General features: G+C 40.3%; 1 protein-coding gene across 2 annotated transcripts in view; it reads left to right on the top strand.

Annotated features, from left to right (window-relative positions):
- LOC126755290 (uncharacterized) overlaps positions 1 to 22,846 on the top strand; it is a 78,878-nt gene that overhangs the window by 26,084 nt on the left and 29,948 nt on the right. For both annotated transcript variants that reach the window (XM_050467752.1, XM_050467751.1), the window contains exons 3-6: positions 8,728 to 9,648; positions 18,036 to 18,218; positions 18,353 to 20,034; positions 21,835 to 21,970. In XM_050467752.1, coding sequence (XP_050323709.1) covers positions 8,838 to 9,648; positions 18,036 to 18,218; positions 18,353 to 20,034; positions 21,835 to 21,970 — 2,812 coding nt within the window. In that variant the 5' untranslated portion in view covers positions 8,728 to 8,837. The remainder of the gene's footprint in view (positions 1 to 8,727; positions 9,649 to 18,035; positions 18,219 to 18,352; positions 20,035 to 21,834; positions 21,971 to 22,846) is intronic.

The following is a 22,846-nucleotide window of genomic DNA, read 5'->3' as shown; positions in this document are numbered from 1 at the left end:
ATGGCGTGCATGCAACAGGATGAAAAGTAATTCTAATTTGATTTCCTTAAGCGCAAGCAACGTCCTTGAGCATTGATGGTTGACTCTCGTGCATTTCTACATATGTGTATGTGAACACATACACTAACACACATTTAAGGCGGAGCATTTGTGTGCGGTTTTTTGTAATGCTATTTTATTATTCTTAGATTTTTTTATTATATTCGGTTGCGTTTGCCACTTTAAGCGCCCATGCAGCCCTACAGCTCTTCACAGCCGCATTTGCAATTGTGCAAATTTGATTGCAAAGCTTTAATTTGTTGTTCGAAAATCGAAGAAAATGCAGAAATTCCGATATTTTTCGCAAACCTAGATTATGCCACACTTGAACATTGCATATTACGAGACTTTTTTATACCATGAACAGGGTAATTGATTAGCGTGACGAGCTGATATAGCTGTGGTCGTCTGTCCATCGATATGTCTGTATATATGCGAACTAGTTCCTCAGTTTTTGAGATATCGGCCGGCACACGTCCTTATCTCACCATCGCGCAGCTCATTTGTCGGTACGGCCAAAATCAGATAGTATAGCTGTCATATACATTGAAGGATCTAAATCAAGATAAGGATCTATTTATGCCACTTTGTTTTTCTTCTTTATTGGCGTAGACAACGCTTACGCGGTTGTAGGCGAGTTCAAAACAGCGTGTCAGTCTTTCTTCCTTTTCGCTGTTTGGCGCCAATTCGAGATTCCAAGTGTAGACAGGTCCTTCTCCACCTAGTCTTTCCAACGGAGTGGAGGTATTCCTCTTTCACTGCTTCCCCCGACCGGTACTACGTCGAATACCCTCAGCGCTGGAGTGTTTTCATCCATTCGCATGGCATGACCTAGCCAGCGCAGCCGCAGTCTCTTGAATCGCTGAACTATGTCAATGTTGTCGTATGTCTCGTACAGATCATCATTCCATCGACTGCGGTATTCGCCGTCGACAATGCGCAAATGACCATAAATCTTCCACAGAACCTTTCTCTCGAAAAATCGTACTGCCAACTCATCAGATGTTATCATCGTTCATGCACCATATGGCAGGACGGGAATAATGAGGGACATATAGAGTTTGGTCTTTATTCGTTGGAAGGGGACTATACTTCTCAATTGTCTACTCAGACCGAAGTAGCTGACGTTGTTGTTGATAGACAAAATTATCTACGACTTCGAAGTTGTGACTATCAACAGTGACGAGGGAATTAAGTCACGAGTGTGATGACTGTTTGTATTATGATAGGAGATATTTGGTCTTGCCCTCGTTCACTACCGAGTGCCATCTAAGAAGGTGCCGCCGAAATTAACGACTTAGAAAAAACTTGCTAGATTGCATAGTCCTGGATTGTGTAATATTCAATAAAAAAAAAAGGAAATACAAGGATAATACAAAGATTTTCATATAACAACTTGATACTCACGGTGATTGTATGGCAGCTATATGTTACAGTGGTCTGATCTGAACAATCTCTCCGAAAATTGTACCGTTGTCTTGGAGAAGAATCCTTGCCAAATTTCATTTTTTTTTGTAAGGACTAGATTTCGGTCGTCCAGATTACATCATGTATGCTAAAGTGGTCCGATATCAGCGGATTGAGCAGCTTCTCCGGGAGAAAAAAAAAGTGTAAGAAATTTGAAAGCAATATCTTAAAAGATAAAAGACAAATTCCCGTGTATACAGGCCAGACATACGGGCCGCCCACTTTCGCACTGTGATATGCAAACATGATAATAATCTTATATACCAAATTTGGTTGCAATTGGTAAAGAAGGTCCGGAGATATATGATTTTATACAAAGGTGCGTGGTGCTACGCCAATTGTCCAATTTTGAAACTGATTTTTATAAAGCCGTCTTGTATAATCCTGGGTGTGAAATTTCATGTCTCTGTCAGAAAATCCTTTTCTTCTGAAAAATGCTCACATCTGCATATTTAAAGCCATTCTCTCTTTAAAGTGTCTTTTAAGTTATGCTACTTACCCCACAGAGCCTCGGTGACTCTAGGCTTCGATCCCTGCTCCAACCAATATTAAAAATTTTGCTTTTAATTGTGATCGAAAACCTGCAATTAAAAACAAGCTTTCAACGTATTTCCGCCATTAAAAATCTTTATTCTTTCCTTTCCATCCTCAGTTCTTAAACACCTAAACCTTAGTATCCGTAATACCTTCATTTGTGAGTCGCTACGATCGCTTGGTTGAGTCCATACTTCGAGCAACCATGAATGGTGAATAAAGCGAAGCCCCACAGTGTGCACTGAAGACCGACATCTAGACCTCATAAGATTCCGACATCTCGTGCTAAAATTGGAGCTTTGCTTATTCACTTTAGGGAAGATTTTGCCGAAGGATTTTGGTTTGCAGTCCAAAAAAATACAACTGATACTATTGAAACCGAACGACCATTAACCTTGTCGCACGTTCGGTGAATGGACACCGATACCCGATTTTCACAAAACACTTTTGGTTGAATGGGCGGGTTAATAAACAAAATTATCGCATTTGGAGTCATGATAATTCACAAGCAATGGAGGATGTTGATGTGAACGACCTTTGGTCCCAACGAAACGGCACTACATGCCTTATAGCGGTGGGCGAATTGTCTTGCGTCGTGAGCCTAAGGTGTGGCCGCCAAGATCATGCGACTTAACATCGCTGAACTATTTATTTATGAGGTTATGTGAAGTTACTTGTCTGATAAGCTCGGGACGATTGATGCCTTGGAAGATAATATTCGGGGTGTTGTTGTTGGAATAGATTGCTGCAAAAAGTTGTCGAAAAGTGGACCTCTTGGCTGGAAACTATTCGAACCAGCCGCGACTATCACTTTCCCCAAATCACTTTTAAAACAAAATGGCAAACCCTTATCTTTATTAAGAGCTTGGCCATAAAACTAAGTTTAACTATATGCGTATTATTTCTTCTTAAAAACTACATGTCTAAAAATATTCCTTTACTTACCACGCTTTGTGTTACATCAACCAGCTTCTTCAGTTGCCTTTATATTTCCATTTTCACAAATACTCCATCCTCCATAAGCCCGCTACACCTGTTCAAAAAGCAACAGTCGAATAACAGGGTTATAGTGCCTGTATTTTGGGATGCGCACGGAAATAATTGTATTCAGCCCCTTGAAAAAGGATGAACCATCAACAGCGACTATTACATATCGTTTTTGGACCGTTTGAAGGACGAAATCCTCGAAAATTTATCAAAAAAAAATCCATAAATTGGGCTTCGAATTACTTCAGCATCCACCGTATTCTTCAGATCTGGCTTCCAGAGACGCCTGTTCTCAGATCTCAAAAGATTGCTCTCAGGTGGGTGGAGGTAAAAAGGCGTTCGCCGGAACTGATCGGTCTAAATAAAACTCAAACAATCCACATAAAACAACGATTGGAAACAGTGGCCATCGCTGAAACCTTTCAACCAGCCCTAGGAATAACAGCTGCCGGTCAATAAAATCAAGCTTGCGTCCCTTGGAACTTATTATGTTCTTTCATGTTGGTATGATTGTTGGCGACATGAGTATTGTCAACTGCAGTTGCACCTTTGAGTGTGCTATGAATGCAATTTGTTTGTATGTGGGCATGTGCAACAAAGCATTGACGGCTTACAGAATATAAAGCCAGCAAGTCTACGCTGGAAAAGTAGCTGGAAGCGTAGAGCAGAAAGAAAATCCCGAGTCATGCGCTCGCAGCTGAATGCCGCAGCAAAGACTGGCCAAGGGCGTGCGTGTTGCACGTTGCGTATACATATATGCATGCGTGCGTGCGTGCGCTGCTAGTCACGCTGCCGTGCATACGCTACAATAACAAATAGCAAATGCTTGTGACAAAAATAACTACAGCAACGACGTCATCAACTGCAAACGCACAAAGCTACACAGGCGCAGCTGTACGTGTGTATGTGTGAGTATGAGTGCGCATAATGCATTTGCTTTTCTTTTCTTGCTTTTGCTTTTGTGTTTTGTTTTTTTCATTTGTGTTAGGTTTGCATTTTTCGCGCCAACGCAAGACATTTTGCGACTAGTGAACGGCCAAGCCAACCGGTCCAAAGGCCGGCCGGTTGCTTGGCTGGCTGACTAGTTTTGGCTGAATGACCGCAGATACGACGACGACGGCAGCTGCTGCGCCGACCATTGCTTGCTGCCAATCAGCCAACCAAGCAACCAACCATCCAAGCAGTCAGCAAGCCGGCAAAACGGCCAGCTAGTCAGTCAGACAGCCGGCTAGCAGTCATCAGGCAACGCGCCACTCGCATTCGATTCTGATAATGAAGCTGAAATGCACACTTTTACATTTCCTCGTAAACAATTAACGACCTACTGCGACGGCCAGCCGAGCGGGCGGACGTGTATGCATACTGCCGACTAGCCGGTCGTTCGGTTGTAACGTCCATAAGTTGCGGCAAGACGATGATAACGTGCTGGCCAAGCAGCTTTCTTGGAATATACCGAAAATTATTGCATTAATGCAAAGCGTAGTGCAGCAACACGCTTGGCTGGTATTGCCCGAGTGCACACAAGCGTACGCACACGCAGGTAGAGTCGTCAACAAACACCAACGCATTTGAGCACGCGCCAATGGTCATTCGTAGGCCATCCAGTTGACCAGACAAACATTGGTTGGTTGACCACAGCCAGCAAGTTGGCTGACTGGCTGGCTATTCACACGTGTGTGTGTGTGTCAATGTTTGGTTGTGTACGCAGCAGTCAGCCCACATGCGTCTGGACTTACCTGTATCGCCTCCCTTCCTACGCGCTCGCCCGCAGCCGCGCGCGGTTCCGTCCGCCGCGGCTAAGCATGTCCGTTTGCTGTCTGTTGTCTGATCGCCTCCTCATTTCGCTTGCATTGCGAACGCTTGGTTTATGGCATTCCAAAAATGCTGCCGGCCGCCAATGAGCGCACTTTTGCCTCACGTTGTTGCTATTTTTAACTCGACTGTTTCAAGCGCATGCATACCAGCGCGCACACACTCTCATACATACAGACAGACATGGCCGTGTACATATGTACGCCTATGCCGCATGCATACTTGTTATGATTCAGACTTTGGATTTTCGATTTTCTTTTTCGTTGGTTTTTTTTGTTTTTGTTTTAGACATTTTACTGCTTTCGCGTTTCTTTCACTGGCTCGGCGCGGCTGCCACCGTCAAATTGCATTCGCAATGCCAACCTGTGGTATTTGTTTAATAACAGATACGTGTGTATGTGCTTAAATATGCCTGTGTATATGTATTTACGAATATTTCAATCCAGCATTTTCCGAATCGCGTTTATCGGTCAATTAAATTACTTGAAAAATAAAAAAAATTTTACCTTCCTTATTGTGCAATTTGTTGGTATCGTGTTTGAATCGAAAAAATATCCAGGTAACTTATAAAGCCTTCCCGATATTATTATTCGTCAGGTAGGATCGCCAAATCATTGAGCGATGTACATAGCTACCAGCTCGGCCATCGTCCTTGCTCTGGAATAGTCAAAATTTTAACGGTTTGGTATTAAGGTGGTCCATTTCTAGGTTCCCTACTTTTTTAAAGAAAAAAGACAGATACTTCAAATTTAATGGGGAATGTTTATTATAGTTCCAGAGTACATTCTTTTGCCTTTATATTTTGTTTCGGGTTCGGGTTGCTCTTCGTCACAAATGCGGCTTTTGCCTGTTTAAATACCCATTGAACCAGAAATTGGCCTCATTCCTGAAAAAAATTTGGCTCGAACACGTCGGTCTTCTTAGAACTTTTCAAAAGCCCATAGAGCCAAGCGATGTAGTTTGGGAAGGCCGAGCGGTTTCGGTTCTTACACAAGTTGTATTTTGTATGCTTTCAATTCAACGTAAATGCGATAAATCGTTCCATACGCCAGTCTGACTTGCTGCGATCGGCGCCGAATCGACTCTATACTGTTTTCGTGTACACTCTTAGCTACGGCTGCTATATTTTCTTCAATGCGTGCTGGACGCGGTCTATCTGTTCAAATATTATCCAATAATGAATGATGGGTCTCAAGATGGGTGATGGTGTTGTGAATAGTACGCTCAGGGCGCCGATTATGTTGACCATAAGTAGAGTACTTGGATCACTTGTCATATGAATTTGACTGAAAAATGATGCATCTTATCTAGATATCTTCAAGTGTTTCTAGGTGCTTAAGGTAAATCCAAAATAAATTCAAAAATAAAAAAAATCACAATCTCACAAGTTTCTCTTGAGGCGATTTTTTCGCAAGAAAAAGCGTTCCCCGTGGACAGGAACAAGAATAATAATAACCACTCCGTGTCAAGGATATATCATAGGGCGAATGTTTTCAATAATGATCTGAAATAAGAGTTTGGCCGACGAATTCCGCGAAGGGACCGCGGCCATTTTCAGTAACCATCCGCTTCAGAAATACACATATCGAGTTTGTTATGAATCACCTGCGATTCCATTATTTAATTGATAGTTTTGACTACTGGCCTCCCAGAGCGTGGTGCATATTTGACATGAAATTGATCGGAAGTTATTGCAACCGAAATAGAGCGAGAATGCCTGTTATAGTATCAGGATCATATATGTACATACACATTTTTTAGTCATCTGGCTTTCGTTTTCGTCTTTATCGAAGAAAAACTGTAAAGTATTTTCTCTTTGTTGGTGTCCATCTTTGACATGTGCTCAAACAATACTAACTCAAGCAAATACAAAACTGCCTGAAACGCTTTATTTGTAAAAATTTGTATCTTTCCATCGCCTTATATAGCAGCTTGTTTGCACTTATATTAGTCATTTATCTGTAAAGGGAAACTTTCGCTTTGTTCTCGAGAATATTCATCAATATCAAAATATGTATTTTTATGAATTAATTGAATTTTTATTGGAACAATCTTTAGGCAATTTTGGAAGTGGCTCAATGGCTGATCGAATTTTATAAGAAGTTTCTATTATATTCAGCTTAATTAAGGTCAATACCGACTGATAAAAAATTATCGCGATATATTCAGTATATTGAGTCCAAAGGGAGTATTTTTAACCAAATTTCGTGTGCGGAATCGTTGCGAATGTTGGAAAATGCTTACGGTGATTCAAAAACACAAGCCTATGGTACAAAGCCTTCAAATACGGTGGAGAAATCATTGAAGACATGTTCAATTCTGGACGATCTTGACCTTTTGATGAAAACATTAAAAAAGTGAAGAATGTGGTGCTTAAAATTCGTCAAGTAAGTGTTGGAGTACTGCGAGAGAGCTCGACAACTCTCGCGAGTCCATTCGAATGATTTTGATGGATATTTTTGGTATGAAACCCGTTTTTGCTCGACTCGTCCCTATAAAGCTGAAATTTTAAAAAAAGAGAGAGACAGGTTCCTTTGGACGAATTCCGATTCCACATTCATGGAGGACAGACTTGATTTTATCAGTTTTGAGTCGATCGAAGAGATAAAACAAAATTTGTTGAAGGAGCTAAAGGCCATCTCAAAAAGTGCTTATGAAAAGTGTTTCGAGGACTGGCAAATTCGTTGGCATAAGTGTTTTACATCTGGTGGGGACTACTTTTAAGGTGACAAAATAAACATTGATGAATAATTAAATAATTTGCATTTAATTTAATAATTTCCGGGTACTTTTTTGTCACAAGTAATATAAATTATCAGCTGATCCGCTAAAGTGGAGACCTCTGCGTAACTTACTAAACCCTTAACTCCATCGTCATGGTTTGTTATTCGCGCCACGACACTGCCGCTAAGGCCTAAGGCTCGTCAGCACGCCATTCTCGCTTACTCCTCATTCATTCTTCTGTTTTCGCTGCGTTGCAACTCTTTCCTTCTTAGCTCTTTCAAAACTATAGCACACCCCGTTTTCATGCTGTCCCACACTAGTTTCGATTCGGTCATCAACCGCACTATATTATTCGGTATCACTAATTCCGTTGTTATTTTCTCTAGACTGTATCTCTTCTTTTCATACCGCCGACAGAAAAAGAAGATTTGCAGCGTGTTTTCTCCGCTGTTGTTGCAGAAGGAACAATTCATCTCGTCTTAAGCGTAGAGACACACTCTAAAACACCCCGCGCCCGTCAAAAATTGCGCCAGATTTAAATCAGTTGTTCCATGTTTCTTATCCAACCATGCTTGTACACTTTTAATTAGTCTGTGGGTCCATCTCCCCTTTGTGGCTGCATCCCATTGATTTTGCCATTCATTGAGGCTTGTTTGCCTATCATACTTCCGATCCTCCACCGAGTGGCCGTTACATGCGCTGCTTTCTGACATACATACCTTTCAGATGTGCGCCTTTTAGCTAAGTCTATTGTCTATCAGTACTCCTAGGTACTTCAGCGACTTCTGTGTCCTGATACTATTCCTGCTGGTGATCAGCTTCTGTTTTTTTCCCAGCGAGTAACAGGTTTGGTGTCGTGAGCCATTCTTTCATCGTAGACGCCGCATGATTGCAGAGGTTCTCAAGTTGACCTAATTCTTCTGCCAGTTATGGCATATCATCCGCTTGCCCGATGTTCTGTACCTGCTTCGGGAGTGGGAGACGCAGCACTCCGCCATACAATACGTTCCATAACAATGGGCCAAGTACGGAAGCTTGTGGCACTCCGTCCGTTACCGCATACTATCTTTGTCAGTCATCCGTATCATACAGTATATCAAATTTTATAAAACCAAGCTGAAGTCATCATATATTTCATAAATTTTACTTTTATTTTCTTTCCAGTGAAAATCAGGAGGCAACCAGTTTGAACGTCCTGCGCTTCCCCGCGGTTCAAACAAACGAGACTCTCTACTGCAACACACGAAAATCGCATAAATTACGGATCAGTGAAAATGTGCAAAATCGCGACGTTTACAAAATCCGTTAAGAATACAACAAATACAACGCACACACTAACATTTCTCAAATCCAATTACAAATACAAACGCAGAGTGCACACAAGCATGACGCATACGCACGCAACGCCAAGAGCGCGCCAACCACGGCGTCGCGCTGCCATTGCGGGGGCAGAGGACCGCTGCGCTAATGCCAAAAATACATTAAATAATGCAATTAATCAAATAATCAACACTAAACGAATTACATGTGAAATTAAATTAATATTTAAATTATTTATTTTTTGCGTCGGCCATCTACTGACGCACGCACCTTGCCATACGCGCGACGACCGACGTCCGAGTGACAGCGTGGCGCTAACGCAGCGACGACAAGTCGTCGGCGGACGCTTTGATGACACGAGCCATCAACGACGAAATTATGACAAAGTGTCGAGCAGGCGATGCCAAATCGCGCAGCGTCTCCATCAATGGAGACAAAGACAGATGCGTCAACACGCCAACAACAGCCAAACTCGGCTAGCGCCGCGGCAGCAACAACAACAGCAAGGTTTATATGTGAGCGGCTTGGCGTGTAATCAAAGCAGCCGTCGCTGCAGTGACAGCAATTGGCAAGATTTATCGCCGGTGGTCGCGCGGCTGTCAACAAAAGCAACGGCAACAGCAACAGCAACGACAACAACAACAATGCTGCAACGGTGGCACACATCGTCAGCGAGTGCCGGGAATAGACGCCTTAATGTGCTCTCAACACTGGCGGCAATATTATTTATGGCATTGGCATTCAATGCGACGCCTCTAGTGGATGGTGAGTAATCAATGTTGATATTGTTGTTGTGTGAGAATGCATGTAATTGGCATGTTAGCGCGTACGCGCCTGCGTGCATGTATGTGTATGTGTGTCTGTGATGTTACATCTTAATAAGTGACATTGATGTCCTAACTGATTCGTAGCCGTCATGTCATTTAGACAAATGTAGACAAATGCCTTAACGAGTCCACAGCAAAATGGTTACTTGAGGTAGAGGTGTGAAAACGTTATTAGACTGGGTAAGGAAGGGTTAACTACGCATGGAGACGCCTATATTATTGACTATACAATTGAAATAATTTAAATTCGCGTTACGAGGAAAAATCGGTAATCGGTAATGAGGGATTATGTGCGTGAGTATTTCCCGAAGAGTCATGAGTTCAAATTCGTCCAAAGACACTCAGAATTTTTGTTTTATTTCTAAAGTGTGGTTTTCCCAGATGCAAATAATATCAATTCTTTGGTTTCCATCTCAATTACTTATAATGAGAGCTGCTCTAAATATAATGATGATGCATATTGACTTCAGAAGTCCTATACTCTTGAACTTTGAGTGTTCTGTATGCATTATCCAGTTTACGAACACCTGATAAACTTATGAGAAGTGTACGACCGAAACAACATCCTGGAAATGGCATTACTTGACGATGATCGCTATCTGAAAAACCTTCTGTAAGTTTAGATTTGATCTTGGTCGGGAAACACCTAAGTTAGCTTAGGTTAGGTTCGATGGCAGATCGTCAAGATCATCGCATTTGCTAATCGCACTACTATACGTAGTCCTCTGTGAAATCATAAAAGTAGAATACCTGTATGACGTTACGAGTGTTCGAGAGAAAGGTTCTGTGAAAGATTCCTGTCCTTTGCGCATTGGCCACGACGAATATCGCATTCGATGGAACGATGAGCTGTACGAGATATACGACGACATTGACATAGTTCAGCGAATTAAAAGACAGCGGCTACGCTGGCTAGGTCATGTTGTCCGGATGGACGAAAACACTCCAGCTCTGAAAGTATTCGAGGAAGTACCCGCCGGGGGAAGCAGAGGAAGAGTAAGACCTCCACTCCGTTTGAAGGACCAAGTAGAGAAGGACCTGGCTTCGCTTGGAATATCCAATTGGCGCCACGTAGCGAAAAGAAGAAACGACTGGCGCGCTGTTGTTAACTCGGCTATAATCGCGTAAGCGGTGGCGTTTAATTTCTCTTTCCATCCGCTCAGTAAGATATGTATATAAAAGTGTGAATCCCAAGTGTTTAAAAGTTTGAGCTCGCGAACGTGGGATAATCAAGAAAGATGAGATGTTTTCAACTCATCTTCTTTCATACAGCTTCTGTAGCTGACATCGGGTAAGATTTTCAATCTTACATCATGAACGCCGATAATGACCTGTTATAATCCCTACGACAAGGAAGAGGCTAGCCTTACCGAGAGCAAAGAGCTCACTGGATACTAATTGATCGATCTTGGGCCAAAAGGAGATTGTTACAGCGTAAGAACCGATTGTAGCGTAGCGCTGGCTAAACTCCCACAAAGCCCCGCTTCTCTTGATATCTGGGTTAGAGTCCCTTTCCTTTCCAGCTCGTCAACTTTGCAGTTACCTGCGATTCCGCTGTTGTCTGGCACCCTCACGAGTCTTATTACAAATTTACTTGATGCCATTGGTAACGAGGTTAGGCATTCCTTAACAATGCTAACTTATTGGTTAGTCTTTCTGAAGAAAGCTGCATTTCGGAACAGTATATTTATCGCTACCATAATGGTAGAAACCTTAGTTTAAAACAATCTACAGTAGTCAAAGTCCAAAACTGAAGTTTATAGAGATTTCCTGGTATAACCCTGCCCTAAAACTCTCCATGAAGCTTTGACTCATCCGTAAATAAGCTCACAGCATCGCACCTCCGGCGCCAACTTCTCGTAGGTATTTGAACAGAGAAAATACCGGCAGAGTTTGTATAATTGGCGGTGAACAAAAGAACATAACTCTTTCGAGTTTAGGAAGATTTTAATATCTTTGCTTTGAAAATTCTCTTTTCTCTTTCTTCGATACTGTTTGTAGGAACAAAATTACTTCTATTAGCGAGTCTTATACGCCACTAATTTCGGTACATCACTAGTTTATACGCTTTGGAAGTAGGCGTGGGCGTATAAGATTGTCCTATCGTTCTTAAACGATCTTAAGAATGCTCTCCCTCAGCCCATGTTAGCAAATTATTGTCAATCTTGCTAATTCAATGTTACTGTAACTATTCACAAGGAAGAATTAGTCAATTCTCCACCTCTTTACCTGAAAGAAACCTAATTCACTTCACATGGGACACACATCTATAAACATTACGTATATTTTCGACCTTTGATATTTAATGTAACTTGATGCAGGCAATTTATCAGCTCTTCGCCGTCTAATTCAAAGAACTCGGACAGTAATCCATCATGCCAGCAGCTTTGTTATTCTTTGTTGTCGAATATTATACGGTGCTTAATGATAGATCTATTCTATTCACTTCTCGGTAGTTGTTTTTGGTTTTTGTCCATATAAAATGTGTTCTGTTTTAGACATGTGATTTTCAATGGGGTAATACTTTTTTTTGGATGTTAATTGCCATTTTGGAATGCGGGATGCGCCGAAGACGCTATTGCTGCTGTAGAGCAGAGTATCGAAGAAGCCCCTAAAGAGTCCATCCGCCATTGCGCGCAAGAATTGTAGCTGTGCCTGTCCACATGGAAGTTTTTGCGGAAGGATCTTTGTATGCGAGCTTACTAATTCTAACTCGTGTAAGAATCGAAGTTGAACGATTATCAAAAGCGTCACAAGTTCGGTGGATGATAACCCGCAAGTCATTGTTGAGACACCGTCACACCCGCAAAACGTTGCTGTTTTGTGTGCTCAATTGGCAGAGGGAATTATTGCACCATATTTCTTCAAAAATAAAACCAACCATAAGTTACAATCTGTGGAGAACGTTATAGAGCCGAAATTTATGACTTTTTCGTTCCTGAATTGAAGAATTTTGATGTGGACGACTTTGGTTTCAACAAGATGGCCTCTAAGCCATACAACCAACGGAGCAGTTAATTCATTAAAGGAAGCTGTTGGTGAACGCATTATCTCCCATCGTGGGTGTGTGGTGTCGGCTTTAAGATCGAGAGAGTTTACATTGTTATATAATATTATTTTGTGTGGGGTTATGAGAAGTCACTTTATGCAGATAAGCTCGAGAATTCGAATATTCGTTGCGTTATCGCTGACATACAAACCGAGCTGCTTCCAAAATGTTCGAAAATTGAGCCTGTTGACTGGAAATTATTCCAGTTTGCCGTGGCGGTTACTTCTCCGGAATCAATTTTAAAACCTAGTAGCAAATCCTTTTCATTATGCTTAACTCTACGCTCCAACAACATTACGCAGCTCTCAAGCAGCTCTCAAACGTAAAAACTTATAAAAAAACGCTTAAGATCAAGATACTTTCCTGCGACAAACTTACTTGTGCTAGTACGCAGCTCTCAAGAAATCTAGTACCAATTTTTGATACTTTTTTCAGTAAAATGTGAATATGGCAAACCTTGTTTTGCGAAGAAACATCAAATCAACAATTGTTTCTTGAAGGAAATTCGAAGTAATCGTCAAATTCATCCTAAATTAGTTGAAATCATTATTATGAAGTATATTCCATTTTGAAATGTTGTATAAAACCTACCAATCATCAACAACATTTCTTAAATCTCAATGAAAATATTTATGTTACCATATACATACATACACACATACATATTACGCACAAAGTTTGTTTTCTTTGTTTATTCTCTCTTGCTCTTCTAATGTAGATCATTCACAATGCGTAACCAGCTGCCAAAATTACTTGAGAAATAATGTATTTTTTTCTTGAGCAATTATTTGAGAGCTGCGTACCAACCTTTAATACTATATATTAGAACACCCTTTACAATCTCAGTGGCCGCATTATATTTCATTTATTCACAAACTTGACACTTGGTGGCATACAAAAACAACTCTCATTTTGTTCGTTCGGCACTAAATCCGAATTAATCAATGATAGCGACTTCTTAGGTAAAAGGGAAAACATCTATCTGCTTCTAATAGCTGTGGGAAAAAATAATCATTGAAGAATTGTATCAAATCCAATCATTCAGTCAAAGATTTGTTGATTCCGCGAAATCCAAAACAAACAAATCGCTTATAAAATAAATTTACCTCATAAAAACCGGCAGACATAAACAAATGAATGAGGATAGAAATAGAAATTGAAGTAGAAATAGAAATAGAAATGGCAATAGAAAAGAGGCTTTATGGCTAAACGTGTAGATTTGAAGCATAGGCAAATTCCATTTACGGCCAACGCAATCGAAATGTTCCTGAATCGCTTGTTAATAAATTATCACGCTAATACTTTTATTTGGCTGTGTGTGTATATAGATTTGTTGCGTATATTTAGCATTTGCATATTTATAGCGTCTACTTCTGCACTCTGTGAATTTCTGCGAGATGAATGGCAGTCGCGCGTGGGAATTAATGATCGCGCATGCACGCTTGTTTACGCTCGCCAAGCGCCCCGGCGACTTCTTCGACTGCAAAATCCATAAGTGATTTGTTTATTGATATTTATGAATCAGTTGGTTGTTGCTTTTGTTGTTGACTTTATTTTTATATATACCGCTTATGAGTACATATCCCACACTTAAATTGGGAGCACGACGACTTTTACTCACCGGAAGTACGATTGTTTCACGAGTAAACGGTTTGTTTGCCACCATAACAATTATTTGGGACTTAAAATTGTTATTTTTATACTCTCTCTAATTGGTACGAATATTGAGTTGATCCAATATTACGATTGCTTCTAACTGCTGAAATTAATTGAGTTCGATGAGATAGCGCTATGTTTTTTTAGATGACTGATGAAAAATCGGATAAAACCACAACCATCCTCTAAAAAAAAAAGGTTATGCTTAAATCGAAAAGTGAGACAACTTTTTAAACAAAATTTCATTCTTCAATTTAACGGTAAAGATAGTATGGAGAACATATACTATGTATGAATTTGTATAATAAATAAACAATAAGCGTGTCACCGATGACGAGGGAGCAGACGTTCCATTGCCCTACCATGAAGAAGTTCGAATAACAGTCACCCGTCTGAAGAACAACAAAGCGGCGGAGGCCAATAGATTGCCGGCCGAGCTATTCAAATACGGCGACAATGGTCTGATAAAGAGCATGTATCACCTTCTTCGTAGAATATGGTCGGACGAAAGCATGCCCACTGATTGGAATTTAAGTTTTTCAATTTTCTGCCCAATCCACAAAATGGGAGATCCCACAATCGACGCCAACTACCGTGGGATAGGCCTCCTCAACATCAAATACACCGTCAACAAACTGTTTAGACCTTATCAGTGTGGCTTCAGAACTGCAATATTAACAACTGACAAGACATTCACCATGCACCAAATCTTGGAAAATACCCGTGAAAAGAGGATCGACACACACCACCTCTTCGACGAATTTAAAGCTGCTTTTGGTAACGGCGAATACCGCAGTCGATGGAACGATGTGCTGTACGAAATAACGACGACCTTGACATAGTTCAGCGAATTAAGAGACGTCGGCTAGGATGGCTACGTCATGTTGTCCGAATGGATGAAAACACTCCAGCTCTGAGAGTATTCGACGCAGTACCCGCTGGGGGAAGCGGAGGAAGAGGAAGACCTTCAGCAACGAAAAGAAAGAAAGACTGGCACGCTGCTGTAAACTGTACTATAACCGCGTAAGCCAATAAAGAAGCAGAAGAGCGTGACATTGACCACTTTTAGGCGAAATTTTATGACTAGGTAACGGCTCGACCAATTTCAACATGTTATTGACATCCAATGAAGATATTGGAAAAAACTAAAAAAAAAAATGCCTCCAAAATATGTCATCTCTTATCCCAATGTGGTTGAAATCGATCCATAACCTTTCAGATCAGCTACCGAATATGAGAACCCCAGGGAGTACAATGACGGGCTTTATACCAAAAATCTTGTTAAACTGAAAAATATCTTTATAAAATTAATTAGGAAATTTTTCGGGTGAAAATATCGTCTGGTGCTAAAAAATGTTGAAATCGGTTCAGTATTTTTATGTAGCCTGCATAGACCTAATATAATGATTTTAAAAATTCAGGCAGACTTTATATCGTATATCTGTACATAGGTCAATATACAAGTTAGGGTAATTTAGTCTGTTAGGCTAATGAGCCGGTTATAGAGCAGCTGCAGTTTTGGTACTTTGCCGACCAGTAGAAGTGAAATAGCTTGTGTCTCGACACTCTCCAATACTACCCTGCCTTACTTCTATCAATACTCGTATATGGTGCACGAACAAACAGTAATAACTTTTTTTGTGTGAGTAATCGCTGCACTTTCGTTAATACCAAAAGTAAATTAAATCATTGCAGACCGACTTTACTCCCAATTAACATTTGTTATGTATATAAAACCAATTTTTTTTATGAAGTTAAAAGCTAGGTCGTTGGCCGATATGGCCGCCAGTATGCCGGTGCAAGCCTTTTGAATGGCTTCTACGTCTGCATAATGCTTTCCTTTCATGGGCAAATGCTTTCTTTCCGGAAAGGAAAAAGTCACATGATGCCATACTAGGTGAATACGGGTGGTGGTTAATGATTAAAATGCGATTTTTGGTCAAATAATCGGTCACAAGCGTCGATCGATGAGACGGCGCATTATCGTGCAACAAAGGCCAACTTTCATCTTCGCGATATTCGGGCCAAACACGTCGAATACTGCGCACCAAACGCTTCAAAACTACAAGGTAGAATATCACATTAACGTTTTGGCAGGCTGGAACAAATTTTTTGTGGACAATACCCTTGGAATCATAAACACAAATCAGCATTGTCTTGACTTTTGACTTCTCCATGCGCGATTTTTTGGGTTTCGGCTCGTCCGGTGCCTTCCATTCAGTACTCTGGCGTTTCATTTCGGGATCATATTGGAAACACCACGTTTTGTCACCAGTCGCAATAAGTAAAGGAAGTTTTTGCCCTTTTTGACCTCTTCTCGAAGGACATCATTCGAATGTTGGAGTCTGAGCAATTTTTGGTTGTCAGTCAATTTGTGCGGAACAAACCGTGCACACACCTTTCATAAGCCCAAATGTTCGGTCCAAATGCGATAAATCGATGTTTTGGAGATGTTCAATTCCATTTCCATGAATTTCAATGATGATGTTGGCTGATTTTTGATGAATTCACGCACAGTTTCGATGGAATTTCCGGTGATCACGGATTTTGATTGGCACACAAGTTGATCGTCATTTATGTCCTCACGACTACTTTGAAAACGTTGAAATCACTCGTGCACTCTGCTACGGGATAGGCAATCATAGCCATAAACTTGTTTCATCAATTGAAACGTTTCGGTAAAAGTTTTACCAATTTTAAAACAAAATTTTTGGCTCTTTGTTCGAAGCTCATTTTCGCACCGATAATACAAACATACTGACACTTAAAACGCAATAACTTCATTTCCAATCATGAAATTCTCACCTGACAATCGATAAAGATATCAGATTCTAACACACCAGTCGTCATATAGATGGCGCTAGTTTCAAAAAGTCTTGTTTGCTTTGGAACTCACCTTGTATCTTTATTTTGCAGATATTGGAATTAGCCCAAGATATTCCAATAAAATTAACTGGGGACAGTTGGATTAATCATTCTGTAGTAAAAGATACTAATTTGTATTCATAACTAATGTGGTTATGGTTAATGTTCCCCGTAATAGGTTTAATGTATATATCTCCCTAAGTCGGTTAAAATGGGTGCCATTTTAGTGAAATGAAGTGGAAAAGCTTTCTCATAAAAATATGTTGTTGAGCGCTTAATAGGAATTGAATTGGTTTAAACCATAGTACAAACCTCATATTCTTAATATAATAAATTCCGATCTTTTGTTTGACGTTTTGAACATCATCCTGATATATTCAATTTATCCTTTTCTACTAGCATTTGGTCTGATATGTCTTAATTAAGGACGACTTTAATGTAATTTTCGCTGACGGGATGTAAAATATAATTACAAGATTAATTTAGTCTGTGACTTATAATACAAGTTGATAAGATACAAACTTTATTGTAATACATACACGGTTTCGTCGAACAATAAGTATTGAGCACTTTCGCAAGATTTTTAAAATCAATTTGTGTCCAAATCTGAAGGTATTTTTCCAGCTTTGATGCTGACCAGTTACAAGAGTGTGAAATGTTCGATTGCACCCGACTTCTTTACTTGCTATTTTTCTTATTCTGTCGTTATTTATTGGTTTAACCTGCTAATATATCAATTTTATTCCACCTTACAGCCGGCGCCTGCTGGCGTTCGTCACAAAGTAATGGCAAATGCAGCGAGATTTACTTGAGGAACAGCACCAAAACCGAGTGTTGCCGCTACCCGGAGCTTTTCTACACGGATCGTGATGTTACCGATGTAGAGTTCTTCTTCACAACAACCGTTGGTGATGGAATGACTTGCTCTCCTTGTGCGCGTAAGAAACTAAGCTCTAAAAGAGTTTTTCTCGGACTATTATCCTCTTTTAGATCTACATATACTATCAGAATTACATTATTCTATAAATATTCGAAAACTGTTTTCTTTTTTTACCATTTCCTCCAAATGTAGTTAGCTGCAAGAGCATGCAATGCGGTTGGAATAAGAAGTGTGTCAAGCGCAAGGGCCGTCCAAAGTGTGTCTGCGCACCGGAGTGTGGAGCGGCCAAGCGACACAAGCAACGGGGTCAACCGAAAATTTACCGTGGACACGAAGCACACAACGAGCAGTTGCGAATGAATAGGCATATCATCGCTGGCGCATTCGGTGCCGGTGCTGCTGGTGAAGAAGCCGTTGAAGGCGACAGCGCTGCGGCATTCTTCAACGAAGGCAAGTCGCCACGCGACATACGTAGTTTAAGTAGCGAAATTACAAATGTTAATTTAGGTGTTGAACACCAAATGCAAATACAAAATCAAAATCAAAACCAAAGAAAACTGATTATAATGCAAAGTCAAAGCCAACAGAAGCCTCAGTTAAGTAGACGTGTAGAGAAACCGGGAAGACTTTTAATAACGGCCAATGTCGAACATGACACAGAGAAACCCGTCCAACAGCGTATACAGATTATTAGTAATGTAAGAATGAATAGCCGAAAACATCACAACCACTTTAGTCGCGACGCTTTCGATGATGAATTCAACGACGAAGAGGATGACGACGAAACTAACGAAGACGACAACGACGAGGACAACGATGATAATGATGACGATGCTTTTGCTGTTGCGAATAATGACGACGATGATGATTTGGATGATTGGTTGGATGACGTCGTTGGCGCAGAATCGACGGGCAATCATCGGCGTAGTAGCGATGATTCAACAAGAACACCACCGTTGGAGTCACGAAGAACCTACCATTTGCCGTCTAGACATAAGGCAAATAAAAATTCAAATCACAACAAGAAGCGAAGACAACATGAAAATGAAATGGAGCTCAGCAAGCGCCAGCAGGAGAATAGCAACAACAACAATTTCGCCATAATAAAACGTTTTCAACCGGCAGCAGCATCCAGCGCATCAAATGCCAGACGGCTCGAGAACGCTCCAAATCACGAAGAGGTGTTGCCACCAGCAGGCGATACGGTGAATGTTAATAGTGCCAGCAACGGCAACGGCAACAACAATAACAACTACAACGGCAATAAAGGCAAAGGTAAGCACAACATTGACGGCGGCAGACAACGTGAACGTCATCACCATCAGCAACGCAAACGCAAACATCAGAAGCAACAACTACAACAACAACATCAGAGTAGCCATCAGCACAATCACCGCTCACATAAAAAGCACAAGAAGCTAAAGGATCACAATGCTAACAACAATGACAACAATGTGCGCACGCGCACCTCGTCTGCAACATCCTCGTTGGCCGCGCACAACGATAACATACCGATGGCAACGGCGGCAACAACAACAATAGCAACACAAACGCCCATAGTATCAACAACAATGGAGTGGCAGACAACAGCTGCTACCACTCCCGTAAATTCCATGTCGCCGTCTGATGATCGTCGTTTATTAAATCACGGAAGTCATATTGCAAAATCATCGCCGTCGTCGGCAGTGAAAAAGCAAAAAACCGGCACATCGTCTGAGGCGTTTTTCGGTGCTGATGCTGTTGGTGCTGGCGATGGAGGTGTTGCCGCTGACGTTGGCAAATCATCTCTTAATTCAGATGACTCGACACTACTGGATGGCATATACGATGATTTCAATGTCTACGGATTCCCGAATCGCCAATTTGAAGTAGCGGTGAGTTTCACGTGAAACTTTGCTTCTCCTTTTCCTCTTAATATTTTTGTATTTGGTTCTCTAATGGATTTTTAGTTGCGTCTACAATGTTGTAGTTCTTTGCTTATTTTCGTTGAGTCCGTAAGTTTGTATTTGAGCTCCACTGGCTTAAGTGGCGTCGTTTGGAAGAATTTGTTGTTCAGTTGAAGCTTGCATTAAAAATCTTTTCTTTGGCAAAATGACTGTATTTTCATCTCGATCTATATAATTTTAGCACTTCCAGCCGAAATTTCAAAATATCGATCGAGCTATTTGCGTCCTAATCAATTATTCAACCGTTTCTGATCGAACTGTGATTTTTGCTAATCTATTGTGCCCTAGCTTAATTGTATCTGGTACCTGATCGAACTGTAACTATTGAGTTCTTGATTAAAATTATTTCGCTAATTCAATCTAATCGATAAACTCGGCCACCATCTAGAGGGCTTTTATTATATTTATAGCCACTGGGGGATCCATGGAGCAATTTGGGTATCAAAATCCCCTTCAAAATCGGATAATTTAATTGAAATTTAAAAAACGATATAATAGCAATTTTAAAATATGATGGTCAGCTAATTCCCTACCCCGAGAAAGAAATTCTGAATCCGCTACTGTCCATAGCTTTCTAACCTAATCTAGCCAACCTTCATTTTGCGAACTTCTTCTATTAGATTGTTTGATCTAGAAAAACTTCTACTCTGAAGTCTAAATCCAACTTAATAGATTAGTTAGGTTCGGTCGTAAGGTTGATCCTCATTAATAAATTTCACTTGAACATCTGTTCGTACTTTATGTTACCCACAAGCTCCTAAGAGTGGATCGTTTTGAGCTTACCACCAAGCGATTAATTTCTATGCAAGCCTCTTCGATAGGTTTGCCAAAGGTATGTCAACTAGAGTGATTCGATTTACAGGGAGCTATAAAAGCAGAAAAATAGCGAGTGCGAAAAATCAGGTCGACTTTTTTTTCTAAAAAATCGCGTATGCGGGAAATGTTGCACCGAATAACTTTACCTAAGAGACTATGGGTCTAAAACCGTTTCAAGCCAGCGAAGTTTTTGAGAAAAAAGGAAATTTTATTCACCGTTTTTTGAGATTTCCAAATAAAATTTAATACAAAGGTGCATTTTGACAATCTATTGATTATTTTTGGAATCGGACAGATAGATCAACTATCTCCCATACAACCGATCATCCAGAATTTTAAACTTCGTCTTAAAAAATCGCTATTTCGAAAATGGTCACAGATCCATAGTCTCTTAAGCAAAGTTGTTCAGTATAATCAGAAGAACATTTCCCGCAAACGCGTATTTTTTGGAGAAAAAGTCGACCGCTCTTGTATCTACCGAGACATTTCGATTTCAGTCGGAAAGCTATTGAGAAGAAAATTACAAGATGGTTCCACTTCGCTTTCCTTCATCATACCATCTATGTATGTTAATAGAAAGTTTTGGTTAGTTTCACTGACACTATTAAAACCATAATTTTTCTTGAACAGTCCCAATCCTAACCAATTTACTAAAAATAAGTCGTTTAAAAGAATCTGCATACTTACATATGTATCTACTTATATAATTATAATAAGACTTATTTCCAGAGCTTTCGAACGATCTCTTTTGTTGATTTCATTGAAAAACAAACAAGTGGCATGCGTCACTGGTGTGAATTGCAAATGATATAATCATTCCAATATTCTTTATTATCAGTTTTATACGCAACAGTATTAAAAAAATTGCATTCTAAATAATTGAATTATGATTTTCGAACATGTTTTCAATAGGTAGAAAATTTCCATGGCCCACATCCGGTTTGCGGCACAGATGGTCGCACTTACAACACGGAATGTCAATTGAAGAAACGCGCCTGCCGCACCAACAATCCAACGCTGGCTGTGGCATATCGAGGACATTGTCGAAGTGAGTATCATTTTTAATTTTTAATTATTACAAAACAAGAAAACGTTTAATAATTTATCGGAAAAATATATTTGCACCGAGTTTATTCGAGATTCGATAAATACTAAGCAGCACAGTTTTCCTCGCTTTTATCACCACATAACTGACATTTTAAGTTTGCGCCTCATACATGCGCCTTCTCGTTTCAATTCCTCTCCTATTGATCAAAGCTGGGCGCTTCAGGGAGACTAATTTCTTGGGACGATTCAATTGTTGGCAGCACAAGTACGATTTAAGAGTTTGGCCGCAGATAACTCTCTGACAATCCCAGCAAACACATTACTAAACCCTTCTAACTTATCTTTCTATCTCCCGACCATTCAACCGCAGATACGGATTACTAAAGTCAACTATTAGAAAAACAAACTATTTTTAGTCGACCTCTTCACAATTTTTGATCATTTGATATGAGTAAAATGTATTTTTTTGTAGTACCGATTTTTTAAACCAATTGAAAATCGATTTACATATATACCAAATATCAGTCATGAAAGATATTAGTAACCTATTTAGTATTTGGTCCGAAAAGACACTTCAGTAATCTCTACTTGAAGCTAGTTGGTAAGTTATAAATTTTCCAGAATCGTCTAAGACATTAACGCAATGTCCGTTTCACCGCATATTTTTATCCTTAGGCAGCTTTTGATTTCTAAGCTATAGCGGATAGGGCGAAAGGGTTGTAAAATATGATTTATGAACGAAGAAAAGATTTCAACTTTCTACTATTAATGCATCTTAAAGCAACATTAAAGGCGAACAACTTGAAAACTTGTCGATCCAAACGGGGTTAGATCTCCGAAAAAATGGCGATCGGCTGGACAAAATACGGTTAAATTC

Source organism: Bactrocera neohumeralis, chromosome 4, assembly GCF_024586455.1.
Source record: "Bactrocera neohumeralis isolate Rockhampton chromosome 4, APGP_CSIRO_Bneo_wtdbg2-racon-allhic-juicebox.fasta_v2, whole genome shotgun sequence".
Lineage (NCBI taxonomy): Eukaryota > Metazoa > Arthropoda > Insecta > Diptera > Tephritidae > Bactrocera > Bactrocera neohumeralis.
The sequence above is the reverse complement of the archived record's forward strand: the minus strand, read 5'-3'. Positions and strand labels throughout refer to the sequence as shown.